Below are 22,287 nucleotides of genomic sequence, written 5' to 3'. Positions count from 1 at the left end.
ATTTCTAGGCTCCTACACACTCCAAAGTGTCAATATCCTACTGTTCCTTCCAAAATAGTTCTTGCACAACGCCTCCCTTCTCTCAGCTCCCAAAGTCTTTTACCTTCAACCCCTTTTCCTTACAGCTCGTCTATCAGCCTCCCTTCAAGCTAAACAAAAGCTGCATCATCTTCACCTCTCAGCCCCCGTTCCCATCTACTGAGAGGCCAGCACGGACTCCCATTCATGCAACTGATCTGGGACCTACGAGCCCTACAGACCTGCCCATGACCCAACAGCCTTGGTCTCACTGCTCCTACTCCTCCCTCCATCCCCGTTCCAGTCTTGGACATTTCTTCACTACACACTTTGGCTGAAGAGCATCTAAGTCACTTTTTCATTATATGCCAATAAGACAAATACTTTCACTTCAGAATTCAACTTTGGGTACATCCCCCTTTTCAGCAGTCTAAACCAACCCCTGGGAGGAGTTTTGGTTCTGCATAAGCTGAAACAAGCATGCTCCACCCTGTTTCTCCCAATAAATGTATTTCTCCCAATAAATAAATCTCTTCAGCTATAGCCTGAAGAGAATGCATGCAATAGTTATTTCAGGGCCTTGGAAAGTAAAGAGTAGCTGAGGCACTTCTCTAATAATCAGTGGTGTTAAGCTTTTCTTCATATGTTTCTTGACTACATGTATGTCTTCTTTTGAGAAGTGTCTATTCATTTCCTTTGCTCACTTTTTAATTTTTTTTTTTTTCTTGTAAATTTGCTTAAGTTCCTTGTAGATTCTGGACATTGGACCTTTGTCAGATGAATAGATTACAAAAATTTTCTCCCATTCTGTAGGTTGTTTGTTCTGATTATATTTTCTTTTGCTGTGCAGAAGCTCTTTAGTTTAATTAGATCCCACTTGTCAATTTTTGCTTTTGTTGCAATTGCTTTTGGCAATTTCTTCATAAAATCTTTGTCCATGCCTATGTCCTGAATGGTATTGTCTACATTTTCTTCTAAGGGTTTTATAGTTTGGGTTTTACATTTAAGTCTTTAATCGATCTTGAGTTAATTTTTGTATAAGGTGTAAGGAAGGGGTCCAGTTTCAATTTTCTGCACATGGCTACCCAGTTCTCCCAGCCATTATTCCCAGCAAACTAACACAGGAACAGAAAACCAAACACCACAGTTCTCACTTACAAGTGGGAGCTGAACAATGAGAACACATGGACACAGCGAGGGGAACACCACACACTGGGGCCTGTTGGGGGAGGGCAGGGTGGGGAGACCATCAGGAAAAATAGCTGATGCATGCCATTAATACCTAGGCGATGGGTTGATACGTGCAGCAAACCACTACGGCACACGTTTACATATGTAACAAACCTGCACATCTTGCATAGGTACCCTGGAACTCAAAAAAAAAAAAAAAAAAAAAAAAAAAACAGTAGCAGGTGGATTGAGGAAAACCGAGACTGGAAGCACCACTGAACTAACCGTGAATTTACCATTTTTTGCCTGCAGTGCTTCCCAGCTTGGTGTAGGAAGAAAGCCAAAAGTGGACATCAGTGCAAACGAGCGAACTCCAGGAGAAGCCCCCTAGTTCAGGTTGGAGGAGGAGCAGAGAGTCCCTTAGCAGCAACAGTGGACCCATGAGGAAGGGGAATCTTTCTTTCCCATCAGAGGAGTTGTAGTCCCCCAAGAGGGTGGGCAGATCCCTGTTGCTTTTTTCTTTCCCTGTACTCTCACTTCTTGGTTGTGGACATGCAGACAGGCACAGGAAGTATATGAAAGAGTAGAATAGATAAAGCTCAAGATTTCCAGAGAAGGGAAGACCCGAGGGAAGCAGTAAGTGCAAGAGAGATGGTGAAGAGGGAAATGTGGAAGAAAGCAACCTCACAGAGTTGTTTATTAACTCCTGGGCTCACCCCTATGTGTGTACACGTGGATCTGATCCTCAGTAGCAGGCTAAGACTTTGAGAACTGAACTAAGCGACAGACCACTGCACAGGCCCGAGCCTGGCCAATGGGTAGCACACCCACTGCTATTGGAGGAGCACTGCGAAGGATCTGAACACTGAAGCAGCAGTGGAATGGCAGACACGATCTACACAGGTTGACTGTAACTTACGGACTGCATCCAACTAGGTAAACTGTCTGCTGAAACAAAGAGTATAAAAATTTCCCATAAGATTTAAACAAGACCCAGGATGTCATAATATCCAAAACATCTATGACACAATCTAATATTACTCTTCAGCACAGAAAGAACCAGGAAAATCCCAATGTGCATTGCAAAAAACAACCAACAAATGTTTATACTGAGATAACAAAAAGCTCCAATAAATGTTTCAATACTTTTGAAATAAGTGGAAAAAAAAATTTCAACAAAGAAAAGATATAAAGAAGAATCCAACATTACAACTGAAAAACACAACATTCAAAATAAAAAACTCATTGGTGGGCTCAAAGGCAGAATGGAGATGACAGAAAAAGTCAGTGAACTTGAACACAGTTCAACTGAAATGATCCAATCTGAAAAGCAAAGAAAAAAGAATTTATCAAAAAATAAAAATAGGTAAACAGAGCCTCAAGGAAGTGTGAAACAATACTAAAATATATAACTTTCATGTAATTATAGTCCCAGAAGGAGAGAGGAAAGACTATAGTGCAGGCAAAAAACCCAAAAATTAGCAAACAATGGCAGAAAACTTCCCAAATCCAGAGGAAGACAAAAGCCTATGAATTTGAGAAGCTTGGCAAAACCCAAACAGGTTAACCCCAAGAAATCCATGCCAAGGCATATTGTAAAGCCAATGTATTGAATGTAAAGCTGAAAATGAAGTTTTAAAAGGAGAAGAGAGATCAAGTAAAATAGATGTGATGAGTGAAAAAAAAGAGAAAAAGGGGTTAAACAGATTGACAAACATATGTCTCATGTGCAGAAGTCTGGTGCACCAAGAAACTAACTCCAGTATAACTAGCTTTGGCCACTTGCTCTCATATTCAAACACATGAGAAGTCAAATTCCAAGCCATCAAACTGACTGAGCAGACCCCCTCTTAGCCATGGGGACCCCAGAGAAACCTTGGAAATCAAGTTCCTGGACATGACAGGATGGGAGGTAGGACATGCTTTCTTATACTCCCTCCTTTGCTAACTGTCACGGTTTTCATTCCTCAGGGTTCAATAGAAACCAGCCCATTGGAAAGACTTGCTTCACCTCTGATTTCAACCAACTGTGACTGCCCCTACCTTCTGCGGTTTCCACACAAAGGACCAGCATTGCGTCCTGATAAGGAACCATCGACCGTGGAGTGGTTCTGGCCAATCTACAGGGTGCACAGTGAATGTTTCCATGTCCTCTGCTTCACCTTTTGACATCAGAGGGCCAAAAACTCTACCCTTGCATCATGCTAACCCTGCCAGTTTTTGTTAATGCAACCCATGAATAGGCATAAGCTCAACTGTGCATGCTCATGTTTCTCCTCTCATACATATTCATGACTCCTCCTATAGCTTATTAAATATGCACATTCAGCCACTCAGTTCAGCATAAATTTCTGCTCCCTTTTCCCCTCCCTTAATGTGTCTGCTTCTGGCTTCTGGCTGGAGGCTACACTTCCCAGCCTGTCAGAATGGCCACGCTGCAGGCCTTATAAAAAATAAAGCTCTCCTTTCCAAATTTACAAACCTTGTCATTCTTCAGTTGACACATGCATCAGAATCACAGACATAAAAAACCCGATTGCAGGGCCTCATCCCCAGATTTTCTGGTTCAGTAGGTCTAGGACGGGTCCTGGGAATTTGCATTTCTAACAAGTTCTCAGGTAATGCTGATGTTGATGACGTACTTGGAGGACCACTAGCTTTAGGTATAGTCTTTTAAGAAGAGTTAGGTCTTTGACATTAAAAAATAGCTGTTGAATCAGCCCACATACAAGTGACAGATGTCACATTTGCACATCTCTAATCTGAGGAAGACATATGATGAACGCTTAGGGTCAAGTGCAGGTGAGTCAGTGGAGGAACAGACATTGATATCTGCTGACAGATAAAAGGTCTCCTCTGTTAACTGGATACCTTGGCTAAACCACTGGGAGATCTGTTTCTCTTTGTAGTTCCACCAAAATTCTTCTTTAATTTGTCAGTGAACAACTCACAGCAGCCCTCCAGCAGATGAAAATTTTATCAAAGTCTCCTCAGCACCACTCTGCAGACAATCATCTGTTCCCTCTGAGTACTTGAATAGATGAAAATATATTTTGGCACACAAGCATAACACATTCAAATGTGCCCAAGTATAAATTTCCCAGATGCCAATTCTGTAGCACTTCTAAAAGAAGAGATGAACAGTCAATGGATCTGACAAACAAGTAAGACCAAAGGAGTCCACTTATGTGAATGGAAAAATTAATTGCATTTAACAACTATCAGCTTTAAAATAACATATTACAGTCAAAAGAAAAAAAAAGTAATTAAAATAAGAGAGAAGAGTTCCTAGCAATTATAGGACAAAAGCTGAAATACTGTTTCAATTGCAACGCATCTGACTGTTGTATCATTTCATATTAAGTATATAAAACAGAAAAAAGAAAAAAAATCTAGGGTCCAAGCCACTACCAAGAAGAGCTCAAGTTCTGTGGACTAGTGTCATGATCAAATTCACATTTTCTTCTTGGTAAAATTCACACTTTCTTGAAGAACTGGCTCCTCTTTCTTTGGAATCCTATGTAATCACAGTATGGAATGAGCTTTGGAGAATACACTAATTGAAGAGCATGTTAGATATAATGTTACATATCCCATCACTATTTCTGGAAGAACTGAAAAAAGAGGAGAAAAACTTCAGGCAATACACATTATATATGTCATCACAATTAATGTTCACAATAATAGCAAAGGTTTTCATTTGAGTGAAGACACTAACAGATGAAAACATTTCCTATAATTTAAGGTGGGGAAACAGTTTATGCAATCTGACATAAGTGAGGCAGTTAACTGATACAGAAAAATAATTTGCCCTCAATGGTGACAATCTGCTAAATTTAGATAAATCTCCTATTAGTTGGCATTCACATGTATGGTAAGTAATTTAGATAAGGAAGTGATAATTATTACCAGTGTTTTTTAATGGGACAGCCTAAATAACACATTTCCAAATGAACAGAAATTTACTAAAATAAAGAGACATCTGAATACCAAATATCAGCAATAAACTGGAAAGGGGTAGTGGAAAGGTAGGAAGCTGCTGGTAGTGTACGGTGAACCAGTAATCCAGTCAACTGCGGAGTTAATATGGCTAGGAATCGTTGTGACTTCAGTTACCATGCAGCCGCAGTCTCTCTTCTTGACATCGTTTACTTCTATAAAAGGAAAACGCTGCTTGGGTCTGCCTCAAAAGGTTTTTATTTTATTTTATTTTTTATTTTTTGATCTGATCAATGGGCCAAACACCAGTGAGGTCCATTCTGAGGACCAAGAAACAATGGGTCAGAAAGGGTCCTAGGCCAACAACCACTCCAATTAACCAGAAACTGGGATGAGGACAGCAAACGTGGGAAACCAGGATTATCTGGACTTAATGATCTGAGGGCTGCAGGTGTGACCTAACCTGGCTTAGAGAGCTAACGAGATGAAATAGCGCACACATTAAGTTATAATTATTTAAGTTTCAGAGAAATAATGCATGAATTTGGGCACGAATGATAATGAATGGTCTGCTGTAATTATTTTTGGACAGGGGTCATGGGTGAGGGCTAGGGGATGAAGGGCTGATCCAATATGGTAAGTATATAGCTACCTAAGACCCATTTCCAAGAGACTTGGCTGCTGTTAATTCAAATCTGACTTTGTAGAAATTAACTAAGCCAGGGGGGCGGAGCAAGATGGCCGAATAGGAGCAGCTCCAGTCTCCAACTCCCAGCGCGAGCGACACAGAAGACCGGTGATTTCTGCATTTTCAACCGAGGTACTGGGTTTATCTCACTGGGGAGTGCCGGACGATCGGTGCTGGTCAGCTGCTGCAGCCCGACCAGCGAGAGCTGAAGCAGGGCGAGGCATTGCCTCACCTGGGAAGCGCAAGGGGGAAGGGAATCCCTTTTCCTAGCCAGGGGGACTGAGACACACAACACCTGGAAAATCGGGTAACTCCCACCCCAATACTGCGCTTTAAGCAAACAGGCACACCAGGAGATCATATCCCACACCTGGCCGGAAGGGTCCCACACCCACGGAGCCTCCCTCATTGCTAGCACAGCAGTTTGCAATCTACCGGCAAGGCAGCAGCGAGGCTGGGGAAGGGGCGCCCGCCATTGCTGAGGCTTAAGTAGGTAAACAAAGCTGCTGGGAAGCTCGAACTGGGTGGAGCTCACAGCAGCTCAAGGAAACCTGCCTGTCTCTGTAGACTCCACCTCTGGGGACAGGGCACAGTAAACAATAACAAACGCAGCAGAAAGCTCTGCAGATGCAAACGACTCTGTCTGACAGCTTTGAAGAGAGCAGTGGATCTCCCAACACGGAGGTTGAGATTTGAGAAGGGACAGACTCCCTGCTCAAGTGGGTCCCTGACCCCTGAGTAGCCTAACTGGGAGACTCCCCCACTAGGGGCAGTCTGACACCCCACACCTCACAGGGTGGAGTACACCCCTGAGAGGAAGCTTCCAAAGCAAGAATCAGACAGGTACACTCGCTGTTCAGAAATATTCTATCTTCTGCAGCCTCTGCTGCTGATACCCAGGCAAACAGAGTCTGGAGTGGACCTCAAGCAATCTCCAACAGACCTACAGCTGAGGGTCCTGACTGTTAGAAGGAAAACTATCAAACAGGAAGGACACCTACACCAAAACCCCATCAGTACATCACCATCATCAAAGACCAGAGGCAGATAAAACCACAAAGATGGGGAAAAAGCAGGGCAGAAAAGCTGGAAATTCAAAAAATAAGAGCGCATCTCCCCCGGCAAAGGAGCGCAGCTCATCGCCAGCAACGGATCAAAGCTGGACGGAGAATGACTTTGACGAGATGAGAGAAGAAGGCTTCAGTCCATCAAATTTCTCAGAGCTAAAGGAGGAATTACATACCCAGCGCAAAGAAACTAAAAATCTTGAAAAAAAAGTGGAAGAATTGATGGCTAGAGTAATTAATGCAGAGAAGGTCATAAACGAAATGAAAGAGATGAAAACCATGACACGAGAAATACGTGACAAATGCACAAGCTTCAGTAACCGACTCGATCAACTGGAAGAAAGAGTATCAGCGATTGAGGATCAAATGAATGAAATGAAGCAAGAAGAGAAACCAAAAGAAAAAAGAAGAAAAAGAAATGAACAAAGCCTGCAAGAAGTATGGGATTATGTAAAAAGACCAAATCTACGTCTGATTGGGGTGCCTGAAAGTGAGGGGGAAAATGGAACCAAGTTGGAAAACACTCTTCAGGATATCATCCAGGAGAACTTCCCCAACCTAGTAGGGCAGGCCAACATTCAAATCCAGGAAATACAGAGAACGCCACAAAGATACTCCTCGAGAAGAGCAACTCCAAGACACATCATTGCCAGATTCACCAAAGTTGAAATGAAGGAAAAAATCTTAAGGGCAGCCAGAGAGAAAGGTCGGGTAACCCACAAAGGGAAGCCCATCAGACTAACAGCAGATCTCTCGGCAGAAACTCTACAAGCCAGAAGAGAGTGGGGGCCAATATTCAACATTCTTAAAGAAAAGAATTTTAAACCCAGAATTTCATATCCAGCCAAACTAAGTTTCATAAGTGAAGGAGAAATAAAATCCTTTACAGATAAGCAAATGCTTAGAGATTTTGTCACCACTAGGCCTGCCTTACAAGAGACCCTGAAGGAAGCACTCAACATGGAAAGGAACAACCGGTACCAGCCATTGCAAAAACATGCCAAATGTAAAGACCATCGAGGCTAGGAAGAAACTGCATCAACTAACCAGCAAAATAACCAGTTAATATCATAATGGCAGGATCAAGTTCACACATAACAATCTTAACCTTAAATGTAAATGGACTAAATGCTCCAATTAAAAGACACAGACTGGCAAACTGGATAAAGAGTCAAGACCCATCAGTCTGCTGTATTCAGGAGACCCATCTCACACGCAGAGACATACATAGGCTCAAAATAAAGGGATGGAGGAAGATTTACCAAGCAAATGGAGAACAAAAAAAAGCGGGGGTTGCAATACTAGTCTCTGATAAAACAGACTTTAAACCATCAAAGATCAAAAGAGACAAAGAAGGCCATTACATAATGGTAAAAGGATGAATTCAACAGGAAGAGCTAACTATCCTAAATATATATGCACCCAATACAGGAGCACCCAGATTCATCAAGCAAGTCCTTAGAGACTTACAAAGAGACTTAGACTCCCATACAATAATAATGGGAGACTTCAACACTCCACTGTCAACATTAGACAGATCAACGAGACAGAAAGTTAACAAGGATATCCAGGAATTGAACTCATCTCTGCAGCAAGCAGACCTAATAGACATCTATAGAACTCTCCACCCCAAATCAACAGAATATACATTCTTCTCAGCACCACATCGTACTTACTCTAAAATTGACCACATAATTGGAAGTAAAGCACTCCTCAGCAAATGTACAAGAACAGAAATTATAACAAACTGTCTCTCAGACCACAGTGCAATCAAACTAGAACTCAGGACTAAGAAACTCAATCAGAACCGCTCAACTACATGGAAACTGAACAACCTGCTCCTGAATGACTACTGGGTACATAACGAAATGAAGGCAGAAATAAAGATGTTCTTTGAAACCAATGAGAACAAAGATACAACATACCAGAATCTCTGGGACACATTTAAAGCAGTGTGTAGAGGGAAATTTATAGCACTAAATGCCCACAAGAGAAAGCTGGAAAGATCTAAAATTGACACTCTAACATCGCAATTAAAAGAACTAGAGAAGCAAGAGCAAACACATTCGAAAGCTAGCAGAAGGCAAGAAATAACTAAGATCAGAGCAGAACTGAAAGAGATAGAGACACAAAAAACCCTCCAAAAAATCAGTGAATCCAGGAGTTGGTTTTTTGAAAAGATCAACAAAATTGACAGACCACTAGCAAGACTAATAAAGAAGAAAAGAGAGAAGAATCAAATCGATGCAATTAAAAATGATAAAGGGGATATCACCTCCGACCCCAGAGAAATACAAACTATCATCAGAGAATACTATAAACACCTCTACGCAAATAAACTGGAAAATCTAGAAGAAATGGATAATTTCCTGGACACTTACACTCTTCCAAGACTAAACCAGGAAGAAGTTGAATCCCTGAATAGACCAATAGCAGGCTCTGAAATTGAGGCAATAATTAATAGCCTACCAACCAAAAAAAGTCCAGGACCAGATGGATTCACAGCTGAATTCTACCAGAGGTACAAGGAGGAGTTGGTACCATTCCTTCTGAAACTATTCCAATCAATAGAAAAAGAGGGAATCCTCCCTAACTCATTTTATGAGGCCAACATCATCCTGATACCAAAGCCTGGCAGAGACACAACAAAAAAAGAGAATTTTAGACCAATATCCCTGAGGAACATCGATGCAAAAATCCTCAATAAAATACTGGCAAACCGGATTCAGCAACACATCAAAAAGCTTATCCACCATGATCAAGTGGGCTTCATCCCTGGGATGCAAGGTTGGTTCAACATTCGCAAATCAATAAACATAATCCAGCATATAAACAGAACCAAAGACAAGAACCACATGATTATCTCAATAGATGCAGAAAAGGCTTTTGACAAAATTCAACAGCCCTTCATGCTAAAAACGCTCAATAAATTCGGTATTGATGGAACGTACCTCAAAATAATAAGAGCTATTTATGACAAACCCACAGCCAATATCATACTGAATGGGCAAAATCTGGAAAAATTCCCTTTGAAAACTGGCACAAGACAGGGATGCCCTCTCTCACCACTCCTATTCAACATAGTGTTGGAAGTTCTGGCTAGGGCAATCAGGCAAGAGAAAGAAATCAAGGGTATTCAGTTAGGAAAAGAAGAAATCAAATTGTCCCTCTTTGCAGATGACATGATTGTATATTTAGAAAACCCCATTGTCTCAGCCCAAAATCTCTTTAAGCTGATAAGCAACTTCAGCAAAGTCTCAGGATACAAAATTAATGTGCAAAAATCACAAGCATTCTTATACACCAGTAACAGACAAACAGAGAGCCAAATCAGGAATGAACTTCCATTCACAATTGCTTCAAAGAGAATAAAATACCTAGGAATCCAACTTACAAGGGATGTAAAGGACCTCTTCAAGGAGAACTACAAACCACTGCTCAGTGAAATCAAAGAGGACACAAACAAATGGAAGAACATACCATGCTCATGGATAGGAAGAATTAATATCGTGAAAATGGCCATACTGCCCAAGGTAATTTATAGATTCAATGCCATCCCCATCAAGCTACCAATTACTTTCTTCACAGAATTGGAAAAAACTGCTTTAAAGTTCATATGGAACCAAAAAAGAGCCCGCATCTCCAAGACAATCCTAAGTCAAAAGAACAAAGCTGGAGGCATCACGCTACCTGACTTCAAACTATACTACAAGGCTACAGTAACCAAAACAGCATGGTACTGGTACCAAAACAGAGATATAGACCAATGGAACAGAACAGAGTCCTCAGAAATAATACCACACATCTACAGCCATCTGATCTTTGACAAACCTGAGAGAAACAAGAAATGGGGAAAGGATTCCCTATTTAATAAATGGTGCTGGGAAAATTGGCTAGCCATAAGTAGAAAGCTGAAACTGGATCCTTTCCTTACTCCTTATACGAAAATTAATTCAAGATGGATTAGAGACTTAAATATTAGACCTAATACCATAAAAATCCTAGAGGAAAACCTAGGTAGTACCATTCAGGACATAGGCATGGGCAAAGACTTCATGTCTAAAACACCAAAAGCAAGAGCAGCAAAAGCCAAAATTGACAAATGGGATCTAATTAAACTAAAGAGCTTCTGCACAGCAAAAGAAACTACCATCAGAGTGAACAGGCAACCTACAGAATGGGAGAAAATTTTTGCAATCTACTCATCTGACAAAGGGCTAATATCCAGAACCTACAAAGAACTCAAACAAATTTACAAGAAAAAAACAAACAACCCCATCAAAAAGTGGGCAAAGGATCTGAACAGACATTTCTCAAAAGAAGACATTCATACAGCCAACAGACACATGAAAAAATGCTCATCATCACTGGCCATCAGAGAAATGCAAATCAAAAGCACAATGAGATACCATCTCACACCAGTTAGAATGGCAATCATTAAAAAGTCAGGAAACAACAGGTGCTGGAGAGGATGTGGAGAAATAGGAACACTTTTACACTGTTGGTGGGATTGTAAACTAGTTCAACCATTATGGAAAACAGTATGGCGATTCCTCAAGGATCTAGAACTAGATGTACCATATGACCCAGCCATCCCATTACTGGGTATATACCCAAAGGATTATAAATTATGCTGCTATAAAGACACATGCACATGTATGTTTATTGCGGCACTGTTCACAATAGCAAAGACTTGGAATCAACCCAAATGTCCATCAGTGACAGATTGGATTAAGAAAATGTGGCACATATACACCATGGAATACTATGCAGCCATCAAAAAGGATGAGTTTGTGTCCTTTGTAGGGACATGGATGCAGCTGGAAACCATCATTCTTAGCAAACCATCACAAGAATAGAAAACCAAACACCGCATGTTCTCACTCATAGGTGGGAACTGAACAATGAGATCACTTGGACTCAAGAAGGGGAACATCACACACCGGGGCCGATCATGGGGAGGGGGGAGGGGGGATGGATTGCATTGGGATTTATACCTGATGTAAATGACGAGGTGATGGGTGCAGCACACCAACATGGCACAAGTATACATATGTAACAAACCTGCACGTTATGCACATATACCCTACAACTTAAAGTATAATAATAATAAATAAATTTAAAAAAAAAAGACAAAAAAAAAATTAAGTGAAGGCAGGACTATGCAGAAATGTGCTAAAAATTTTACTTAAAAACTGTTTTATTTTATATTTAATGCTGTTCCCCATTTATGTTTTAACGAAGTTCATATGCTTTTTTTTCCTTTAGCTTTTTGTTTTCTTACAGATATAGTTGAAAATCCATTTGTAGCTCCACCTGATATAACCCTCTCCTTCTTCTCCAGTGGGTAAGCACTATTCTGATAAAAGAATGTATCTATCTCATTCATGTCTTTTATTTTTACTACATATTTTCATTTTTTTTTTTTTTTTTTTTTGAGACAGAGTCTTGCTCTGTCGCCCAGTCTGGGGTGCAGTGGCCGGATCTCAGCTCACTGCAAGCTCCGCCTCCCGGGTTTAGACCATTCTCCTGCCTCAGCCTCCCGAGTAGCTGGGACTACAGGCGCCCGCCACCTCGCCCGGCTAGTTTTTTGTATTTTTTAGTAGAGACGGGGTTTCACCGTGTTAGCCAGGATGGTCTCGATCTCCTGACCTCGTGATCCGCCCGTCTCGGCCTCCCAAAGTGCTGGGATTACAGGCTTGAGCCACTGCGCCCGGCCTATTTTTACTACATATTTTCATAACCAGAAACACTATATCACATCATTTTGTGTTTTAAAAACATGTTCCAGTCCTCATTTTAATAATCCACAAACATCATGAAAGGTTAAGTAAAGAATTCTAATCCTTAATTTCTGAAGGACTATAGACATTTTTTCTTTAATGAGATCTTTCAGTCTTAAAGTATCTGTAATTAAAAGAAAAGTTACCATCTTGCTTCTTTTGTACAATGCCTTGAAACAAAGTCATCTCGTATTTTATTGCCCTAAGACGTGCTAATGACATTTACATTCACTGCACAGCGTTTTAACACCTTCAAACATAGTATTTTCATGTTAATTTCATTAACAGTGATACTGAGAAAGCTGTTCAGTAGCACAGAAGAATGCCAGAGGAACTCAAGCCCATCAGATCCGAAGATCATGGCACCCTGCTAATAAAACAATTAAGAGCATCCCGCAGGGAAAGACAATTCTGACAATTAACCTTCAATGCCAATTAGTACCAGTACTTTCTGAGGAAAAGTCATACTTTCAAAGGAAGATAAAAAATTTAGTTCCTAACCTGAATCATTAACCAGAATAGGCATATTATTTAAATGAACTCTCAGTTTAGGAAAAAGTTTAAGATCAAAAACCACTTAATAAAAATACTATGTGGGAGACACATTATTTATTTACCATGCCTCATTTCACAAGACAATTAGAGAGGTAATCATAGCTATATAAACAATTTCTTCTAACTAAATAAATAAGCAAACAAGCTTTACTGAAGGCGTGGGGAAGGTAGAAGGATAACCCCAAAATTAAATTTTAAGTTCTAGACAGTGTCAGTGTGTGTGCTCTAAAAGTTCCTTTTTCTTTTTGGTGTCTGGAAGTCAGTACTGATTTTATCACAGAAATAGCATTACATGCTAGCTTCTCAGCAAATCCACAAGAGACTATTTTATCCATAACACAGCAGGAACATTGCTGGTAAATATAATCTACTCAGCATCAAGTGGCCAGGGTTGTAGGTGGTGGGAGCTCCAGGAGCTCCAGAGAAGAATGGCTGTGGCAGAGAACTATTCCAAAATAGTTCAAAAGTGGGGGGCAACAAAGCCAGGTGGATCCAGCAGCCAGTATGGATGTTTGGGGGCTATTTGTGATTTAAGAACTGCTTATATTAAGAATTCCCCCAAAGTAATCTCAGTTCTATATAACTATAATATGTTTGGAATTTGTATACATAAATCAACACAGTTCAACAAATGTATACATTAAAAACTTTCAGTGTTTTACTAATAGATGACAATTCAAACACAAGAGGGATATTGCATAAGCAGAAGTCCCAAGATGGAAATATAATTTTCCAAATGAAAACAAATCAAATGAAATTAGAATCTAACTCCTCAAATTATATTTTAGCACAACAAAACTATACTACAATTTCTTCAAAAAGTTAATAAGCACACATAGTAAAAAGACACTCCAATGAAAATAGAGATTAAAACATATTATAAAACAATAAACATCAAAACTGTGTGATACCAGTTCAAAAATGAAAACACAGAGTACTGGAACAGGAAGGCCAAGAAATAGACATAATGCTGTATGTGTTTTCATTTTAGGTAAAGCGAGTTTCTTCAAAAGGGAGATGACTATAAGCAGGGAAAGGTTATAATAAATGGCATACCAATATGGGGAAGAAAAAAGTTGGAGCTACGCTTTATAAACCAATGAACCCCAGGTGTATTAAACAAATATTTCAAAAAAAATCCTGAAAAATAAAATAATTAAATCACAGGGAAAATAAAAACAAACGTTGACTAGTTCTGTGGCAGAGTTTAAAATTACCAAAGAAAACACAAACAACAGATTAAAGCACATGAAAAGTTGATTTTAAAAGTAACAAAATTACATTTACGTAGAAAACACTACAAGAGTGACAAAATAACTAAAATCAAATATGAGAAAGCAGTTACAAGGAGTTATAATGTTTTATGGAGTTTACACTCAATCAGGGGAAAACACACATGCTTTACTTCCCACGATTCTGAGAGGCAATAGTGACCTTGTTCTACTCATGTATTAATAATTTTGAAAACCAGTACAAGCCTCTTGTAAAAATCCAGTAACAATAAACAAAGTGATTATAACAAGGTTACTTCCTTCTGACCTAACTGAAGGAGATGCAGCCAGTACATGGAGCTCCACTGTGTACATTCCTCTCTCCCTGGGAAAAGGAGACAGTCTGTCATCATAACCCTGTACCAGTCTGTACCAGCCTCTGCTGCCTGAAGGAACAGCAGCAGGACCTCTGTCTGAGGTTCCCACAGAGAACAGACAGGTGATGTGACTACAGTCTAGACTCCATGTACAGGATTCACTGAAGGGGTTGTCAGTAAATCGTGTTTTAACTGTGTATCTTCCCATTACTCCTGCTGTCAGCACTAGAGCCTGTGAGTTCCCAAGCGTGGACTGCCTCTGAAGAGCCCTACATGGTGACCTCTCATCTGCCAGTCAATTATGGCCACTTTCTGGGCTGAAGGCAGATATAGCCTCCCACCACGACTAATCCTGCTGCCTGGAAATAACCTGCCACTCCATTCTACATTGCCAGAGCCCTTGTCCCATTGCAAAAAAGCAGGAAATGCTGCATTGGTAATAATCACTGAGGGATCACTGAGTGCTCACTGCTTTGGGCTGGTCATCTACAACTGCTGACCTCTGATCTTCCTGGCCAGCTCCAGAGTACTCACATATTTCCCCTGCTCAACTTACCTTTATAAAGTTGAAAAAACAGATGGAGAGATGAATGGGCGGGTGGATGGATGTGGATGTGTACCCAGGTTGGTGCTCCATCAGCTGCTGTTAGAGCATCTTTGACGGACATTATGCACTTCCTCCAAAAGCATAACGTCCTTGGTCCACGCTATGTCTCCTTCATTTCTGAGGTACCTCCCTGCAACTGACTTCTGCTTACAAACTTGGCTAACCCAAAATAAACTACATGCTTTCCAGCCCCCATCTCTCCAATTCCTACGTCACAACAGACTCAATTATATAGTGCGCAACCATTAAAAACTGTAATTATAAAGACTATGTATAACATATGACATACAAAAAGGGGCCTAAACATGCCAATGTCTTTCTTTCCCTCATTCTTACATAGTTCATCCCAAAAACTATTAGGCAGGCAAGAGCAAAGTAGGCATCAGCATGAGAGTGGAGGCAAATGGCATGGGCTGAGAAAAGTTTCTGCACTATGGAAGGGTGAGGGCCGTGATAGCCAAGCATAGCCATGCTCGTGGTCTGAGCAAGAAGAGGAGGGTCCCAGTGTGAGGAGGAGGGCAGAATAACAGTATATGGTTTACATAATGGAAGCCAGGTTCATCACTGTCAGAAAAAGGAGCTAGGAATAAGTGAGAAAACTATAATTAACCCTATGGTATTGGGTTGGGATTAGAAGTATTGGTGTATTGGTATAAACTCCTCCTTAGCAATATAGATACTGAAATACAGATATTTCAAACTACCAATATAAATAGATATAGAAGTACAGTTGTAAAAGTTGTACACAAACACAAACACACACACATTTTCCTAGCTCTGTTCACAGAAAGGATATGGAAGCAGTGACACTCCAGTAGCAATGAACACACCTGGTTGCTAAATATCATTCTGTACCAAAAGGAACCAGGGCTCCTTGGAGAATTGGTTAGCTTGAGGAAAGTACAAGATGAGTCTGGAATATCTTGTGTCAGAAAGTAATGAAGTGCTTACAGAACAATGAGGACAAGTGAAAGGACATGAGAGCCAGCTTGAAGAAACAGTGGCCAAATCTAGGACAACTTTATATTGAAATAAATAATGACAAAAAACAGACCAAAACCTAGTAAATAAAATTGCAAGCTGTGTGACCCTTTAAATAGATAAATGGCAAGAAGAGAAAGTTCTTACAATGAAAATCCAACTAATAAGTGTAGAAAGAATGACGAATTTTTTTTAAAATCACAATTTGGCAACAACCATCAGAATAACAATTAATTCAGCCAAAAAAAAAAAAAAAAAAAAGGATGCATTCTAAAACCAGTGGGTGAAAGTGGTAATATTCCATAATGGAATGGAAAATTTACAATATCAAAGTACCTTCAATCTCAAAGTACTTTCCCACACACTTACTAATAACAAAGAAGAAAAGAGTAACTCCCCACTGGGGAGGCCTGGCAGCTGCACCTTAGTTGAGTGATCAAAGTGAACATCATCAGTCATGGGACAAATGGAAACTGTATAATGAGATATGAGAAAAACAGCATCATTTCTCTGATATTCCTGCCAAAGATGCATATTAGTCTAATCATAAGGGGACATAGTCCATTCTCACACTTCTATAAAGAACTACTTGAGACTGCGTAATTTATGGAGAAAAGAGGTTTAATTGATTTCCAGTTCCACAGGCTTACCAGGAAGCATGACTGGGAGGCCTCAGGAAACTTACAGTCATGGCAGAAGGCAAAGGGGAAGCAAGGCATGTCTTCTCATGGCAACAGGAGAGGGGGTCGGGGGGAAGCGCCGCACACTTTTAAATCATCAGATCTCACAAGAACTCACTCACTATCAAGAGAACAGCATGGGGGAAATCCACCCCCATGATCCAATCACCTCCCACCAGGTCCCTCCTCCAATACTGGGAATTACAATTCAACATGAGATCTGGGTGGGGACACAGGGCCAAAACATATCAACAGGTGAATCCTACACTTATGTAGAGGGACATTCTACAACATCTCTGACCTACTGTTTTCAAAACTGCCAAAGTCATCAAAGTCTAGGAAAGGTCAAGGAAAAGTTCAGGACTGAAAGAGAATAGAGAGAGGTAACAACCAAATGCCAGACAGGAATAGGATTAAATATGGGACCCACAAGGAACACTGTTGGGACAAATGGCACGACTTGAATGAGGTCTGAGGATCCAATGGTAGAAATGTATCAGTGTTAGTGTCCTAATGTAGATGTTAGTGTTTAAAGGAAATACACAATGAAGTATTTAAGGATGGCAGGACACTATTTACTTTCCAATAATTTTGAAATTAAAAAGTTCTTGGTACTATTCTTGCAACTTTTCTATGATATTCAAATTATTTTCAAAACAAAAAAATAGACATGATACCAAATCCTCTATGTATGTTACAATTATAACTATTAAGATGAATATAAATAATAGAAATAAAATTATTAAAAGAAACCATTGTGTTAAGGTTTTGCATTTGAGGGGTACTTTTTAACTTAAAAAATTCCTTTAATGTCTTATTTCCGTAAGAACAACTTTTCAGATAATTGTTCACATTTAATTAAATAAGACAATGGGTATTATAAAAAAGTCCTCCCGCCAAACAGAAGAGGAACAGCCTATTGAAGCAGTCTCACCCTTTTTATACCTAATCAGCAATTAATTCTAAGAGGCACATGTTCCCCCATTGCCTAGCTAACTTGTTTTCTCACAACAATATATACAAAGATCTCTGAAAATTAAAATGAGATACCTTGATTTAGATGTGTGGCTTCCATGATCTGAACACCATTCACAGAGCACTGGGACCCACTCAAGGGTATCAGAGTCACTGTCCCCCCGATATTTTCAAAGATGCAATGCTCACTCTCCAGGTCAAGGCCATGAAGAACTAAAGTGGAAAAACAAAGTAGAAAGAATTTTTCCCCCTTTTGTATCTACTGCAATGATTCCCAACAATTTATCTATCAATTTATTTATTTTCCTTTTGATACTCCACATAAGTATCATGAAGTGAACATTTATGTTTAGTGAAAAAACCGAACTTCAGGAGCTCATGACATTCACTGATAGGACTGGAAGATCCTTAGAATGTTCTTCAAGGGGTCTGGACATTACCTGTGTAAGAAAATCAGTTCTGGGATGTTAACTCATTTCATCTTTGGGGAGAAAACAGTTGAGTAACTTGTTTTAACTGAATACCATGGAGTTGCCCTGTTTGATACTGAATAAATTTCCTCCATCAGCCACCCAGAGGCCACAGAAAATAGAAGCAAAAGTGCTCCATGGGTCAAGGACTTACTGAGACCTCTGCACTAACAGGCACTGCACTCCAGGAGCAGAAACCCAAGGTGAACTTGGCATGACATGAATCTTGAAAAGCCCAAGAGGTCTTCAGAAGCCATACTGAGACGCCTGTTGCCTAAGCCTGTGTCAATTCTGAGACCTCTCAGGGCATGCAGCTGCTGAAGTTTATCTATTCATGTATAACTCTCCTGGATTCTTGTTTGAAGAACGGTCAAACACAGATATGATCATCTGTCAAATAAGCCTACATGATTTTAGGCACAGATCTTGGCTAGCACCTTGGGAGTACAAGCCAACTAGTTTCCACTGGATCCACAAAATTGTACTACTGATCTGTGATCACAGAAAACGTGTGTTCTTACCACTTACCATCATTTATAGCTACCCCAAAGATCAAACACACAACTTAACAATTAGAAGAAGAGGCCTGATGCCTAATTCTACTCAAAAATAGGTGAATCTGGGGACTTCTAGAAAATGGTTTTTATCTCTCTCAGTCTCACGATAAATTGTAAATATCAGGTTGGTGCAAAAGGAATTGCGGTTTTTGCCGTTACTGTTGCACCAACCTAATACACGTAGGAACATGCTAGGATTGGCTCGATTAATAGCTTATACTTGGCGAGAAAGCAGGTTTGTTGCCAGCAATTCTAAAAGCAGTTGAGACAACATAATTCTTCCCCTGCCAATCCCTACCTTGCCACACACATATACACACCCACCACCAACACCACCAATTGCCTAAGTTATCCTCCTAAAGCCTGGAAGGACCTCATCTGTGTAGGCTAAGTCACTGATTATCTGTGAGTCCTGTGAAGACTTTCAGGAAACCCAAAAAGCCATGCTTCCACATGTGTGTATGCTGCATTTTCTCCTACTTTCTGTTGTCATCTTTGTGAAGCCAAGTGTCTACAACCCTACTCTTCAAAAGACCTATATCTTTTATCTGTGTCTGTTGGTATATTTCCATCAATCATTGTTCCATCGTGAGACAATGTAGAGTGATTTAAGTAACTGTGTTCCTCAAAGACCTGACAAGGTATGGAATGTAGGGTGGGGGAAAGGGTTTATTGGCCCATTGTATTCACCAAATTAGTTGTTCTGCATTATTCATTTGAGTTGTATTCTAAATTACAGAAATATATATATATACACACGTATATATACACACACACACACACATATACACACACACACACATACATACTGACCAACACTGTACTTGAAAAATAATTTAATTTTCTATAATTACTTCAATGTCAGTCATTCAAAAAGGTTCTTCCTTGAACACAACCTTAAAAAAAATCATTGGGAAGAGATCACTGACAAATATGCTCACCAATATCTTGCTCCGTGGAAGCATCTTCTCTACCAACATAGGTCTGACCTTCCTGGGAAGAAAAGCCAAGCAAAATGTATTAGTAAGAAGAGAAGGAATAGCTTGTTTCTTCATGTTTCACTTAAGCCCAAACAACATAGTGACCAATGGGATGAACAACACCCTGGCAGGCCACAGCTTCAACGGAACGAGAGCTCCCCACAGCTCTGTAAAAAAGCTCCAGTTGTCTGGAAAGGTTTAATGTACAGCAATGGTGAGGCCCTGCTTTGGCAGCGTCAACACTTTGCTCATGACAGGAATATCACTGATGTTCCTGATCCTTTCTGGGAGGTTCTCCAGTGGCCAAGATATTCTTTGTGTCTAAAGATATAGTTTATGCAACTCTGCAAAACACAAATGCAGTAGCTTTCTCATTGTAAGTTATGGGTCAGAGAGGGCACTAAGGTCAAGGTCACAGAGGCACCCATTAATACTGATGCGGAATTCTGTACTCCCAAGATGAACTGCCTGCTTGGAACCAAGCCCAATAATGCAGGTGAGAAGCACAATTTCATAATTACCACCAGAGACCAGGAAACTGTACATACAACAAAATCCCCCCAGCTGTTAGCAACTTCTCTCCTTCAGTCTGTGTGCCTTTTTGTTCCTTACCTTCCTCTTGCTAATCCCACAGAATAGAAGGCAAACCAATGGCTCATCATTTAACTTTAGATAACAAGGGAACTTTAAATACCAAATCCCAATGAGCTGCTGAAAATCCCCAAAGGGCTCAAGGATTTGTCATATATTCTTTAATTTAATTTAGTTGTGTTCATGACCATAGAATATTATAATAAACCTAGTTAGTGTCTAATGGAGAAACTGGAAACAAAATTAGAATGTTCCACTTAATCAGTTTCTACCTTTAAATGATATAAGATGATTCCAGTACTCAAAAGGTCATCATCGATGCCAATTAAATGAGGCAGTTCAGAATCCAAAACAACTCCAATCCCTTCTTTCCTGAGGGCTAGAGTTTGTTCCTGAAATTAAGAGGAAAAGAAAAAGAAAAGGTTACTTTGGGAAAAGAGAACTTCATATTAGGTGTTCTTCAGATTGTCAGAATGGGCAACATTTTATTTCTCATCTAAAAAACTGCAAGAAAAATGGACCTTAAACTTTGTGTTGAAATCCTGGCAGGTAGTAAGCAAAGTGAACTTGGAACATATAAAAAGCACAATATAAAATGAATTAAACTCATTGCCTGATATACAACCTCTTCAAAGCAAATCTTCCTTCAGAAAGGTTCTAGGAACATCCAAACTACAAAGTAAACTTTCTCACTCTTCAGAGCCTTTATGTCATTTAATATCAAGATGTCGCCTTAGTTGATGGTTTTCTCTCCACTTACCATGGCTGAACTGTGCATGGTCCTGAGAAGAAGGCTTCCTGTGCATTAGTTACCCTGCACCACAAGAACCTGGCCCTCTGCCTTCTGTGCCATCAACTTCTCCTATCCACTTGATCATTCCCTGCTCTATATTAATATGAATCTGCTATTCACCTCCCATCCCCAACCCTCACCACGTCTTTCGGCCGTGCCTCTCCTTCTAGCTACCATCAACTTCTCTGTGCCTTTTAGAGAAAACTACCTCCAAAAATTTCCCTATACCTACAGTTCTTCAGTTCCTTCCCTCTCACTCTCTCTCGAACTTGCTCTATGAAGGCTATTGTCTTTGGGACTCTTCTTTACCGACGCTGACTCTCTTGATGGTCTCCTTCTGTCTCTTGACTTTACCTGCCATCAATATGCTGATGACTCTCAAATTGCATCTTCAGGACAGATGTCTCCCTTAAGTCCTATACTCATATACATACCGTATATATGAGTATACCATATATGTCTGTGTGTGTGTGTGTGTGTATATACCAACCCAACTCAGTTTATCTATGGAGACGTCAAACAGGCAGCACAAATTTAACACATTTAAAAACAAAACAAAAACCTTGATTCTGTCTGCCTCCCAAACCTGCAGACTATCCTATCTCAGTAAATACCAACCTTTCCTGTTTGGCCCAAATACCACGCTTACACTTTGCCCCTTTCTTTCTCTAAACTCTACGTATGTAGTGTTAACTCTACCTTCAAAATATGCCCAGAATCTGGTAACATCAAACCACCTGCAGCACGTGCCTCTGACCCAAACCATCGTCTTTCACCTGGGTTACTGCAATAATCCAGGTCACCACTCATGTGTCCCGTGATACACACTCAACTCAGCAGCCAGA

General features: G+C 40.2%; 1 protein-coding gene across 13 annotated transcripts in view; it reads right to left on the bottom strand.

Annotated features, from left to right (window-relative positions):
- Positions 1 to 22,287, bottom strand: part of KIF16B (kinesin family member 16B) — a 314,911-nt gene that overhangs the window by 144,873 nt on the left and 147,751 nt on the right. For all 13 annotated transcript variants that reach the window (XM_074004743.1, XM_074004741.1, XM_074004744.1 and 10 more), the window contains 3 exons: positions 20,922 to 21,041; positions 20,020 to 20,071; positions 18,127 to 18,264 (listed from right to left, as the gene is read on the bottom strand). In XM_074004743.1, the coding sequence (XP_073860844.1) occupies positions 18,127 to 18,264; positions 20,020 to 20,071; positions 20,922 to 21,041 (310 nt within the window). The remainder of the gene's footprint in view (positions 1 to 18,126; positions 18,265 to 20,019; positions 20,072 to 20,921; positions 21,042 to 22,287) is intronic.

The sequence above is a fragment of the Macaca fascicularis genome, chromosome 10 (genome assembly GCF_037993035.2).
Source record: "Macaca fascicularis isolate 582-1 chromosome 10, T2T-MFA8v1.1".
In the NCBI taxonomy this organism is placed as follows: Eukaryota; Metazoa; Chordata; class Mammalia; order Primates; family Cercopithecidae; genus Macaca; species Macaca fascicularis.
Note: the sequence above shows the minus strand (reverse complement) of the source record. Positions and strands in the feature narration are given on the sequence as shown.